Source organism: Uloborus diversus, chromosome 9, assembly GCF_026930045.1.
Source record: "Uloborus diversus isolate 005 chromosome 9, Udiv.v.3.1, whole genome shotgun sequence".
Classification (NCBI taxonomy): Eukaryota; Metazoa; Arthropoda; class Arachnida; order Araneae; family Uloboridae; genus Uloborus; species Uloborus diversus.
This window is the reverse complement of record NC_072739.1, coordinates 73544529-73558565: the sequence shown is the minus strand read 5'-3', so window position 1 is coordinate 73558565 and position 14037 is coordinate 73544529. Positions and strand designations below refer to the sequence as shown.

Sequence of the window (14037 nt, the reverse complement as noted above, 5' to 3'; positions counted from 1 at the left end):
CTACACCTGGGTCCACTGCTCGGAGGGAGATTCTTTCGAACTGTCTGGTGGCGTCGAGCGACGTTCCTTCTGCTTCGTGCTCCCTGTAAAGACAAGGTAAGGAAATTCGAAAATGAGCTTCATGAATACACAGAATCAATGGATGACACATCAATATGAATGAATATACAGTACAGTTTATAATATATAGTATATCCCCGATTTGCCATTATTCATAGAACTACAAGGAAAAAAATATAAGCAGGGAAACATTACAGGTGAGTTGACTAAATTTTCATTAAATACTATAAAATAATTTTAATTGAAGAAGATGCACACAGTAAAAAATATATATTTTACAACAACTGTAATACGTAAAACTAATTCCATACACAATATGACAAAATAGAATGCTTTTAAAATTAGCTGTGTTACATTTTCCCAGGTAGAGGATATTAAATGTCCTTAGGGTCGTTCCAGGTCAAATCAACCACAAAAATGGGATTTTAACACCCACCGTCTCGGAATTTGATCAAACTTGGTATACTTCATCCCTTTATGGTTACAAGCAACCCCCTAATTTTTTCTCTTTCAGTATCAATGGGTTTTGATTTTACAGCCTTTTGAAATTTGACGATTTTACATTTTTTGTCATTTTCTACACACTCAAACTGAGATGTTGTTGTTTACGAAAAAAAATTATTTCTTGGTAACTAATGCTATGATCTTTTTGAAAATTTTTGCTCAAAACAGAAAGACTTTGAACATGTTGATAAAAAATATTTCAATAATCTTAGTTAGCACAACATTTTTTTAAAAAATTAGAAAATTGAAAATTTTGAATTTTTTTTCAAAAAAAGATGTCAGCAAAAAACTGAATTTCAACAAAAGGGTCAGCTTTAAAAATCATGATTTTTTAAAAAAATGATCATGAATATGTACTCTAACTTATCCAACGAAAAACATTAGGGGACCTGCCCCCCCTCCCCATTCTGGAAAAAAAGTATAAAACATCATACAATCTCTTCCATTATTCTTAAAAACAGAATTGTCAACAATAATGACAAAAATTCAAATATAATGTGTTGAATATGGAACTCAAATATAAAAAAAAATATACTTAAGCTTCTATTTTATTTGAAATAGTTTAAAATTTGTCAAATCAACCACAAAAATGGGATTTCAACACCTACCATCTAGATTTTGATGAAACTTGGTATACTTCCTTATTTTGTGGTTAAAAGCAACCCCTTAGTTTCTTTTGTTTCAATCTCAATGTATTTTAATTTTATAGACTTTTGAAATTTTTCGATTTTGCATTTTTTTGTCATTTTCAAAGACACTAACTGAGCTGTTGTTAATGGGGGGGGGGGAATGTTTCTCAACAACTAATGATATTACCTTCTTGAAAATTTTCAAAAAAAAAAAAAAAATGTTAAGATTTTGAATATTTTTATAAAAAATACTATAATAATCTTAGTTTATACAAAGAATTTTTTAAAAATCAGAAAGTTAAACATTTTGATTTTTTTTTTTTTGGTCAAAAAAACCATTGTTGAAATTCTAAATTTTTAACATCAGGGCCAGTTTTAAAAATCATGATTTAAAGAAAAAATGATCATGAGTATGTGCTTTAACTTTTCCTATGAAAAAAGTTATGGGTCTTTTAGGGATTCTGTCCCCTCCCCCCTAGAAACAACGAAAGCATCATAGAGAAAAGTTATTCCATGTCTTTGAAACAAGAGTTCCCAGCAATTATTTAAAAAATTTAAATATAAAGTGTGTTAAATATTGAACTCAAACATATAAATTTAATATTCAAGCTATTTTTTTATTTGAAATAGTTAAAAATTATTACAATTATTATATTAAATATAGACATTCTGAAAATAAGATATCATGAAATTCAAAAGTTGCAGACAACAATATCTGCATATGGATTACTGCATTTTAGTCCAGACAAGTTAAAACAAAAGTAAAGTCTTAACACCAATTCATAATCATGCAGTTACTAGTACTTTCAGGATCCCCCCCCCCCTTACGTTTGAGAAAAATTGCTATCGTGGAACTGCTTTTCCATTATAGTTTTACTGCTGTACAATGACAAATTCATCCTTTTAATTTCTTGAAATTACATTTAACACCCCTTAAAAATTAATGGCCTGATTGTTTAGTAATAATATGACTAAATAAAGTAAATTACCTTTCCCCCTCCCCTCAAAGCAAATGAAGAAATAAATTAGTATTTATGCACCTCTCGTATTCAATGGATTTTTATATTTTTCAATGACAATTGGAAAACAAATTATTATTTGCATGGAATTTTTTTTTAGTCCAGATCCCCCCCCCCCCAGCTTAATGACATAACTCACAACTTTTCTTCAACTTACTGGGGTTCCAAAATTTTGTATCACTTATGCTTATTAATGCTTAACATTCACATTATGAAATTATGAAAATTAATTCCAGTAAATGAATTTTCTATTATTTTTGTTTTCTTTCTTTTTAAAAACAATGATAGATTTGAATATCTTGTGAGGAATAAATACATAATTGTTGAAAAGAGATAAAAGCTTCTTGTTAGTCAGGTCTGCTAAAAAAACAAGTCCTGCTCACACTTGTTTAGAAAACAAGTAATGGTCTCTACACACCTCCCATGGAGTACATTTTATCCTACCCTATCAGAATTGCACTAACAGCACAGAGTGGTTGCTGACTCCCCTGGATAAAAGATACAATTCTCAGAAAGAACATTTCTAAAATTTTGAGAAAAGGTCAATATGCAAGAATGAATTGAACTAGAATAACAATTAGATGTTGACTTATAGGAATTCTAGCAAAATTTGTGTCAAGCTAGAAAGCTTTTCAACCATTGAAGTTAGCATTGGGCAGACCCTAAGAAAAATAAATGTAGAGTTACCTGGATTATCAGTGTGTCCAGTTACTGAAGTTTCACTGTATTTAAACTGGAATTATACATAATGTTTATAAATCATTTGTAGAAAATAAAAAGTGGCTTAAAAGAACATACTGCCCTTGATAAAACTAATGCAGCAGTTGAAAGAGGTATCAAGAAAAAGAAAGGGTCTTTTAAATAAAAAGTCAGTCATAATATAAACAACTAATTATAAACGTAAACCATACAGCTTGCTGATCAGCTGTCATCTAATACCAGCTGTTCCTTTTTGGGGGCTAGTAAAGCAACCTAAGTTAGGGAGGTGACAGGCAAATATAGTAAAAAGAAAACAAAACATCTAAAAAAATTACTAGTGAAGTGTAAAATAAAAATACCTGTCATTTGTACAAATGCCAGGTTATTAAGATCCATTTATGATCATAGAAAGACTCAAGATAACAAAACACACTTTTAGGGTCAAATGAGATTGTTGCAAAGCCTTAATTATAAACATTTTGGGCAATGATAATCATTTTAAACTCATACCCAATAAATTGCTATGTTAAACCAAATCCAAGTTTCAGTTTGATATTGCATTCGATTAATGAATCAAGTTAAAAGCTCTGAGCTGGTATTTATAGGATTTTTAATACTTTGTAAAGGGTGTCCCAAAATTAACGCAAGATTTGAATTTGCCACCATTTTTTCCATAAATTGTTGGCAGCCATGAAAAAAGAACAATTTGACAGTTGAGAGTTTAGGGTTAGTAAAAATGGGGTGTTATTGTACCATACAGCTAGAGAGAGTGAAACATTTCAATTACTGCATAAGGCATTTCCTAGTCGCGTACTCTCTCATTTTGGTCATCAGAATTGGCACCCTAGGTCGTGTAATTTAACATTTTCAAATTTCTTCTTATGGGGTTATTTGAATTCAAAAGGTCTATGTCAACAAGCCCACAACCACCCATGCATTACCATGTTGCGATACCGAGCGCCAATAACAGTAACTGCTTGATCAGCCTCAACTTTCATTATTTTTGAAACAATTGTTCAATAATGAAAGCACGTTATTGCCAACCATTTATTGCAAAAATGGCGGCAAATTCAAATCTTGCGTTAATTTTGGGACACCCTTTATAAACTGCCTAATTATAAATTAGAATTAGATAAAAAGTTTTAATTTCTATGTTGCTCTAAGTTTAACAATAATTTTTAGTATGCATAAATTGTTGTAGGAAAATTTCGAATTTTGCGATATCTTATTTTTATTCTTTATTATTAATTAATTAAATTATTTATTTACAATTCAAAAAAATCTTGAGTATTTAAATGTTTTCATTTAAGTTCAAACACCAATGTATTTCAATATTTAAATTTTCTTTAATGCAATTATTAACTTAGCTTGTAATATTGTGATCAACTTTTTTTCATTAATCAAAATAAGGGGCAGGGGGACAGAATCCCTCAAAGTCCCCTAAAGATTTTCATTTTATATGTTAGCACACATGTTAATGATCATTAAAAAATATATATATAAATTATTTTAATTTAGGCCCTCATGCCAAAATTTTTAAATTTTGACTATCATTTCTTTATCAAAAAAAATTAAAAAATTTTCAGTTTGTTAATTTTTTTTAATTGCTGAATATAAATTTAGATTTTTGACATATTTTTTTCTGAAATACTTGAAATCTTAATATTTAATATAAAAATTTTCCAAATTTTTTTATCTTTAGTTATTGAGAAATAATTTTTTTTGCAAACAGCTGCTGTTCGTTCTCAGAGAACTGTAAATGACAACTAACGCAAAATCGCAAAACTTTGAAGGGTCAAAAAATAAAAACTATTTTTAATACAGAAGAAATACTTTAGGAGGTTACTTAGGACTATGAAAAGTAGAAGTATGCAAAGTTTCATTGGAATCTGAGATGGTGGGTGTTGGGGTGCGGTTGAACTGACATGGAATGACCCCTTAGCCTTTTTTTCCCGTTAATGTTTTAGTAGGCTTAGTAGGAAAAGTCATCAAAATAATTGGTTTATTGAATCATGTTTCTGCTTTTTAAAGAAATATAATGTGTATTTTTTCATAGAAAAATGAGCAACATTATACCTTCTTTTTCATTCAAATTCCAATTAAAGAATGTGGTATCTGAATTTTATTCTATATATAAGCCTGTAAAATCAAAATTGTGATCTGATACAGCAATTTCTTGATAATAATATTGTTTCTATTGATTGTAAGATTTTAATGGTGGTTCAGCAGAAGCATGGATTGAATTGGTCTTGAAATAAACTGGTTTTTGGCAGTTTCAAATCATTTGAACTGCCAAAATTATAATTGTTAATACTGACCAAGAAGTAGCAATTTACCCAAGAAAAATACTTTTGAAAATTTATGGATTGAGCTAGTTTTGATACCTAAATGCCTAACATATAAGTAAGTAATACATGACAAAACATTTTTTACAAATACTTCTGTGACTGATAAAAGGAATAATTTTCGACAAGCATATTATCTGAAATACACCACCAGCTCAGTCAATTCTAGCCGAGGACTGCCTGTTAGCACTCATCAGCCTGGCATAGGACTAACTGAGCTGGAGGTGGAAAACCTCTTAAGGAAGACAAGAGTGCCAAACAAACTGGTAGCTAATATAGAATTAGCACTGACCAGACGAGTGACCAAAACAATGGTTCGGTTCAACTCGAATATTGTAGGCAAGGCAGGTATATTCAGTAAGTCCTCGGCTGGACTTGACTGAGCTGGTGGTGTATTTCATGTATTTTGGCCTTAGCCCTGGCTATAGGGCGGTAACTTACTGAAGCATATTATCTGTTTTAAAAGAAAGATTTTTTCATTCGAAATTTCTGAATCATATGCAAAATTGATTGTTTTTGAGCAGGTTCAAAACATCTTATTTACAAAATGAAGATGATAGTTTTAGTAGTTCATAAAAATTCACTACATTGAAATTTTAGATTCAAAAGAAATGACTTGGCACTGTTTACTGCTTTTATTGATGTTTTTCTAAGGAAACCTAATCTGACTTTATTTCCTTCCCTTAAATGAGTAAATGTTTTTTACACATTACCAATCATAAATTTCAATTAAACAGTTCTGATGTGTAAGAAGAAGAGGAAATTAAATTTAGTTATCAAATCATTTATAAACAGAAAATTGAATGGTGAGTTCAACTTAACACATTAACACATTAATGAACATACTAAGTTCAAAATAAGTACCTTTGGGAATATGAACAAAACTTTCACTTGAACTAGAACTACTTGTTTGAGCATCCTTTGTATTGAACTGTAACAAACAAAAACACAAGGTCACAAGAAATCACAAAACATGGGGATAAAATCTTACATACTAAGTCCTTTATACAGGGAGATTTTCCACTCCCTACAGTAGATGCCAACGTGAAAAAAGTTTTCTGTAGAAATTTTCCATATTTTTTTACCACAGTGGTAAAAAAATATGGAGGAAAAAAATCCTTAATGTTCTCTGATTAAGCTACAATTATTTCAGATTTCATAATCATAACTATCACACATATCTAAAGGATAAAACAAGCAGCACAAAATTAGTAGAAAAAAAAGACCTGTTTTGGATTACAAAAAGCTTTTTTCTCACTGAATAATAATTTAAAAAAAACGAGCTGATGTGTGCATCACATGACTTCCTTTTACTCCAAGTTAATGTAATTTTCCCATCATTGGCAATTTTAATGTGATTCAATAGTTTACTCTCTAAATATCACCAACAGTGGCCTAATTGAAATCAAATTTTTAAAAAAAATTGCCAAATTTGTTGCTAAGTTGGCGACAAAACTTGGCGACCAAAACACTGGCAATATATCTCCAAATGTCCTCCAAATTGTAACACCACTTGAGTTTACATTGAAACTAACAAGGATTTCCCCCCAAAAAGGAGCAAAAGACCCCTTTAGTAACACCCGAATGCAACCAAAAAAAAGGAGATGCACAACTAGACCCCACTAGGAGTCTATGTACCAAATTTCAACTTTCTAGGACATAACGTTCTTGAGTTATGCTACATACATACATACAGACGTCACGAGAAAATTCGTTGTAATTAACTCAGGAATGTTCAAAATGGATATTTTGCATGTCTATATGTTCTTTGGCACTTATCCACGGGTGCTCGAGTCGAAAAAAAAGTCAACATTTATTCGGGGTGAGCAAAACGAAAATTAAGATCGATTTTTGAGTGAAATTTTTTTCGCGAATACAATGCTTCCTTTTTTGTAAAAGGAAGTAAAAAGGGAACTTATGAATTAAAAATATTCGACTAATGACAACAAGCAATAATTGAATGGTCTGATGTCTTTCCTTCATAAGTTCTGTTCTTTACATAAAAAAAACCCTACTACTACATATTGGATGGGTATGGGACAAAGTCGCATTTACACACTTTCACAGCTAATTTAAGGATGGTTATCCGGCCTCCGTATCTGTTTCAGAGGGTTTCGCAGCTTCCTCCAACCGTGATTGGAGCTGCCTGGGTGCAAAGGATCTGATCATCTGGATGGTGTCCTGGGCTCTTTTGGGGAGCTGGTTGGCTGGAGGGGCATGGCTTGGGTCTGCAAGGGTAGGAGGTCCTTGCAGAGGTGAAATGCTCTCCTGAGCATTTGCTTTACTCAAATTGGTCTATCACGGGTCTAGGAAAGGAGCGGCTGTCAAACGACCCAGCACACTTGAAGCTTACCGGGGCAGTGAACGGCGAAGTATCCGAATCTCTGACAGTTGTAAAACTAAAGTGTGATCCATCCGTTTTGGTTCTGGGGAATTCCAATCAAATTCTGAATTGAGAGATCGAATGGATGCTGCCGTCTATGGTTTCGGTCACACAGGAAAGGATAATCATAAACAGTGGGATGGGGGAACTTCCTATTCTTGCCTTCCATAAAGTGAATAACTTTGTCGAACAAGAAGCCCTTGAATTTTAGCTTGTCCTCTATAGTCGGGGAAAACCTAAACTGGCAGCATTGTAATACTATGATTAGGATTTGCGTAGCCTTCACAATGCTGTCAGGCAGGTTAGGCTTGCCAATTCTATTAAGCTTTGGATAGGTAAGTCCACAGGCAGGTTGCAAATGATAAACTTGAGTGGATCAGCGGGAAGCTGGTTGTTGTAGTTTTTTCCTCCCTCAAATATGCTTGTAAATACCTTTGTGTAGTTGTTGAGATTCCCATGAACAATCCTGGCTTTGCTCTTGGTGAAGATGACTTCAGTGAGGAGCAGGGTTGCCAGACATCCCGCATTTCAAGGGACAGTCCCGTATTTTGAAAAATTGTCCCGCGTCCCGGGAATCTTCCATACGGGACGGCTAAAGTCCCGTATCCTAGCTGATAACAATATTTTACAGAACGAGACACTATTTTAAATGAAACAAGCAATTGTAAAATTAAAAATTTTAAACCCCCCCCCCGACTGAGTCGCAACTGTAGAATCAAGAGGGAAAATTGAAAATAATTTTAAAAGCCTTATATTATTTAAAATCAATGTCGAGTATTTTATTTGCTACTCAAGTATTTTATTTGCTACCGCACGGCTTTGCCCGTAGTAAAAAATTCAAAGGTCTTTTGGTTCGCCTGTATGTGTATATTACATATAATGTATGGTGAATTTATCGCCAATTGGCTTGCCCATGTTAAGGTTCCACGTTATGATAACTTGGTAATTCACTCTTTCATCTTATGATAATTTTGCTCGGGAAAATGTTCTTAAAATTGGAATAGAAAACACAGAATCAAATTTTCGAAAAGTCGCTTCGAGGTGCACACCCTCATGCTACAAACTAATTTTGTGCCAAATTTAAAAAAAAAATCGGCCGAATGATCTAAGCGTTATGCGGTTCACAGAGATCCAGATATCGAAACAGAGATCCGGATATCCAGATAGACAGAGAGACTTTCAGCTTTATTATTAGTAAAGATTAAATATAAACTGCAGGGCTCATAGCAAGTGGAAGAAAATATATAGGAGTTTAAAAGAAAAAATATAGGAGTTTGATAGCAAAATATATAGGAGCTTGGTAGCAAAATATATAGGAGTTTAATAGCAAAATATATACGAGTTTAAAAGGAAAAAATATAGAAGTTTGATAGCAAAATATATAGGAGTTTAAGGGAAAAAGATAGGAGTTTAGTAGGAAAATATATGGCAATTTCGAAAAAGTATAGCACCTAGTATGTTTGGAGCACTGTACCAAAAAAAAAAAAAAAAAACACGCATCATGTTTGTGGGGGAGAGAGAAATGGTCAGTCTCTCATATGCTTGATTCATTTGAGCGGCATGTTCGATTAGAATATTCTGCAATTTTTTAATGTTAAAACTGGGTTTTGTTTCTTTTTTGAGGAATATATTCATTAAAGTGGCTAATACAATTACCTGGCGCTCACTGTAACGGCATTATCCATAACTCACAGTTAATGTGTGTACATATATATGTACACACATGTATAAAGGGTAAATTCGACCTAATCTGCCAAACAAAAGGGAGTGTTAGAAGAACCCTAGAGGTGCATAGAACTATCCATTATCCTCTTCAATTTGTAACCGTAACTGATTAGATAGAAAAAAAAAGGCCAAAAAAAAAAAAAAGAAAAAAAAATTTCTGAGATGAAGACCGATTTTTGAAAATCTTGGAAAATCTACACACAAAATAAGTTCATGTTTGAAAAAAACAGACAAAATCCTATAAAAAATGACATTTTTTTCATCGAAATAGTAACATTTTTCAGAGAGCTACAAGCTTTGAAACATCTGAAGTGCTCAAAGCTGAATTGGTACCAAAATCTGAACACAGCATTTTCAAAAAAAAAATCGTTTAAGCTACAACTGGTCATTTGAACTACATGTAAGATTATATGCACAAAATTAAAAGATTTCAAAATCTTTACAGCAGCACACTTAAACTTAACATGTTATAATATTAAAATTACAAAATAAAATCATTTAAAGAAAAATAATTAATTGAAAACAAGTAAAAAGTTGCAAGTAAAGCCATCTATATTTTGCATGTTTCATAAAAATAATCAAACAGAAGTTTAGAACATATGCCAACATTAAAGATGTAAGAGTGCACAGTGCAGGGAAAAAAGAAGAAAAAAAAATGGATCAAATGTTTTTGCGTTTTTTGGTAGCATTTAACAATTTAGCAACAAAAAAAAAAAAAAAAAAATAGAGGAGTTAGCAAGAAAATATAGGAGAATATCTGACAATTGTGAAAATATAGGAAATATAGGAGGACTATGAGCCCTGAAACTGGCAACAGATAAAAATTTTATTTCCTTGTCGCCCAACAATGAATTCGGTGATCAATCGCGTGAATAAAGGCTTAGCCGTCATTAAATTCTGCTTTAAAAAACGTTATAATTTGAATTCTATAAAACATAGATGTTCCAAACACATTCTATCAGACGCGGGAAAAAAAATCTCTTTATTTTGGTATTAAATTTAAAAATTTTTAACTATGTTTTCACTGCAAAAATCGCGAAAAACCTTTCAGAGGTTTTAAATTAATATCTTCATTAATTAATGTCATCCAAAGATGCAACCTAGCAAAGAACACTCTCGATCAACTCTCCTTTCGAACAAAATTTTTTGTTTCAAAATCGGTCCATCCATTTAGGCGCTAGAGTGCCACAGACAGATACACAGATACGTCAAACTTATAACCCCCTTCCTTTGTGTGTCGGGAGTTAAAAAAAAAGTAAAACAAAAAATGTGAAATAATGAGCAATAAGAAAAGCATGTGGCAGCAAACGCAAAAATTGTTTCCGTTCGAAATTGCTCTGTTGTTTTGCAGCAGATCATTAGCAGCCGCAGGGGTGCCCACCTAGGAAAAGGGGGGGGGGGGGTTCCACGATATTGAGGAGCCAAATGGTTACTTTGCTCATTGACTAATATTGGAAACATATCTCTGCGCATGCGTCGTCATTCGCAATGATGACATTTTTTATACTCGTACTTTGATAGGCGACATTTTATGAGGTTTAGTGCTTTGTTGAGATAGAATTTACAGCGATGTCTCAAAAATATCCAACCTCCCCTTTTTCACATTTAGAAGCCTGTCCCATATTTACTGTTCTTAAATCTGGCAACCCTGGTGAGGAGTTCTTTGGAAACTTCCCCAATTAGGAGGGTTGGCTTTGGAGGAAATGTTACCTTCGTGAAGGAGGACGTCCGGTCGGGTTTGCAAGGCTTGCTAGGCCAAATAATTTTGGCCTTTGTGGTTTTGTGTGCAGGGCTGTCAACCTTTTTCAGACAGCAATGTGTAGTATGCTGCCGTGTGCAGGTAAACGGCAGTATCTACAAAAATGAGTTTTCTAGATATTTGAAGAAACGCGCTTTTGATTCCTCACAAACATCAATAAAATATTGAAATTTGATTTTAGGCTATTCTATATGTTTATATCGAAGTATTTTTTGGGCAGTTTGTTTCATTTTGATTTTGCAATCAAAATTTTAATTAAAGCAGATACTGCCGTTTACCTGCTCTTTGCAGAAGTAATTTTCATGCTCTTTTACTGGTAATTGGCAGTAACTGCACAATGTACCACTGAATGACCAATGATTACAAATTCAACATAATACGGAGTAGATATGTCATTACGAAGTATATTTATTGCAATGTGAATAATATATTTTATTTTAAAAAATAAATAATACCGTGTATACACTTATGTTTTTATGCCAATATAAAAATAAATTAATAAATGTACATGTATATTTAAATATATATACATATGTTGGTTATAAATTTATTATTAAAGAGGACATAATTTAAATAGGGTATCGACCTACATCCACTTGATATAAATTTAATCCAAAACACATTTACGTACCTCCTCAGATACCAGATATACTTGCTAATTTAAACAGTACTTGCTACAACGAACTCATTTTTGTGTTTTACCTTTTTAAACACTCAATAGAAAAAAACTTCAGTAGATTTTTTTTTTGCTCATCTACTAAATCTTCTGTCATGTTTCTTCTTAATTGGAATTCCTCAAAATCGCGGACGAAGGGTGGGGGTGGGGGGGTGCAGATATAGAAGTCTTCAGATGAAAATTATTTTTTTAGGAAATCAAATTCCTTAAATTGATTATCTTCATGATCCACTTTGTAAAAGAGATTCCGGAAACCTCGGCGAAACTCAACTTTGACGATGTCCTCTTATGTACGGTCTTGACATGGATTTCAGTTTCCACTGAGATTGTCCTGCAGGGAAACCACGGAAGTCATCTGTAGTCATGCTGATGACAGTCAATTTGTTGTTGTTGGAGGAAGCCACAACATGTTCAAAATCGTGAAAATCAAGTACATTTACTCAAAATTCAAATACTGACAATGAATAGTCGACAAGGCATATGTTTTGATTGCTTAACGGCATTGTCGAAAACTATTTAATGTTCCTATGTTGTCACTTGGCAACTGGAAGATTCTTTAGGCATTTTTAAAATTACGACAAATTGCTTAATGTTCCGCACTTTGCAATAAAGCAATAAATATTTATGAAAGTTTAGGCGAAAGAAATGCTTCGTGTGTTAACAATGGCTCTCATTGAACTACTAAAAGTGCAGCAGCTTAGTATATATAAAAAATTGTGAAAAATATCGTCTGCGACAGAACAAAACAAATAGAACAGAATCGTTCTGTTGCTACACGTTTATTTATCGTCTGCCAAGCATTACTTGTATTTACTCGTATGTTATCTTCTATAACTGTACATTTTAGCAAAAAATAATTTTGTTTTATTGTTTTTAGAACACGGATATGAAGAATCAAAGATTTTTTTTTAAAAATGTTTGAGGGCTGTGAAATTACAAAATGTTTTCTTCGACTTTATTTGAAATAAAGTATGATTATTTTCCCCAAGTATCTCCCCCTTTTAAGTATCTCTTTCGTTCAAGGACGAGAGACGGTAATTCCCATATTTTGCGGAAAGATAAAATACGACCTGGCACGCAAATCTACATCTAATGAGAAGCGACTAGGAATCATTTCAATGCAATATTTTCTCTAAATTTGCCAAATCAAGGAAATTTTTGAGAACTCACACATTGACCACCCATCGGGGCGCTACTGCTTGCGCTTGGTTGAGCTAAAAAGAAGTCGCGAAAACCGTTTATGCGTCCTGGTTCAAATTTTGGCGGCGTTTCATTTATGTTCCATTCTCCGAACAATGGTTATGGGCAGGTGTAGAGCAGTAAGTACATACTGCTGCATACCTGCATAATGTAGCGATAATATCAGTTACTGCTAATCATCACTGATAAAAAAATGCTTTTATTTAGCGCAAACCAAATAAACATGTTTGTACCATAAAACTAAAAAAACATAGATTTGAAAAATTCCAAAAAAATAGAAAATGGAAAAAATTGCAGTTACTGCCATTTACCTCCCACGGCAGAACGATCATGGGCAAAAAATTTCATGAAAATCAAAAAATTTGCAGTTACTGCTTTTTGCCTGCCCACGGGAGAAAGCTTCCTTTCTTCTGTGTGCAGGTAAAGAGCAGGAAGTGCATTCTGCCAATTACCTGCAAAATGTAGCAACAAAAGCAGTTACTGCCATTTACCAGACCACGGGAGAAAGTTTTTGTTCTTCCGTGGGCAGGTAAAGAGCAGTAAGTACATACTGCCGACTTCCCGCAAAATGTTGCTAAAAAAGCAGTTACTGCTAATTACCACTGATAAAAAGATGCTTTTTTTTCTGCGGCAGCCAAATAAAAATGTTTGTACCATAAAACTATAGTAATAAAGATTTTTAAAATGCAAAAAAATGAAAATCGAAAAATTTGCAGTTACTGCCGTTTACCTGCACACGGCAGTATAAATGAAAAATGTCAAATAAAATTCAAAGCATAAAGGAAATGAAACAGCATTAAATTATAGGTACAAACTAACTGGATATTATTAATCAGTCTAATATTTTAATAGTTGATAATTAGAGAAGAGTAGACATAACTAATGACTCCTCACAAAGAGTGAAACTCAATAAGAGTGCATAATAGCATAACCAACAGAACTGAATGAATAGGATTTACAACTAATTTTCAATTTGTCTCTGAGCAAAAAAAAAAAGCTTTTGTTTCATATGATCCAATTAAAATTTTGATTAATGAT

General features: G+C 32.7%; 1 protein-coding gene across 1 annotated transcript in view; it reads right to left on the bottom strand.

Annotated features, from left to right (window-relative positions):
- The window catches only part of LOC129230317 (uncharacterized), a 71632-nt gene continuing 57595 nt past the window's right edge, over nucleotides 1–14037 (bottom strand). Inside the window, exons 16-17 of the mRNA XM_054864716.1 lie at nucleotides 6121–6187; nucleotides 1–83 (exon numbers count right to left, since the gene is read on the bottom strand). Coding sequence (XP_054720691.1) covers nucleotides 1–83; nucleotides 6121–6187 — 150 coding nt within the window. The remainder of the gene's footprint in view (nucleotides 84–6120; nucleotides 6188–14037) is intronic.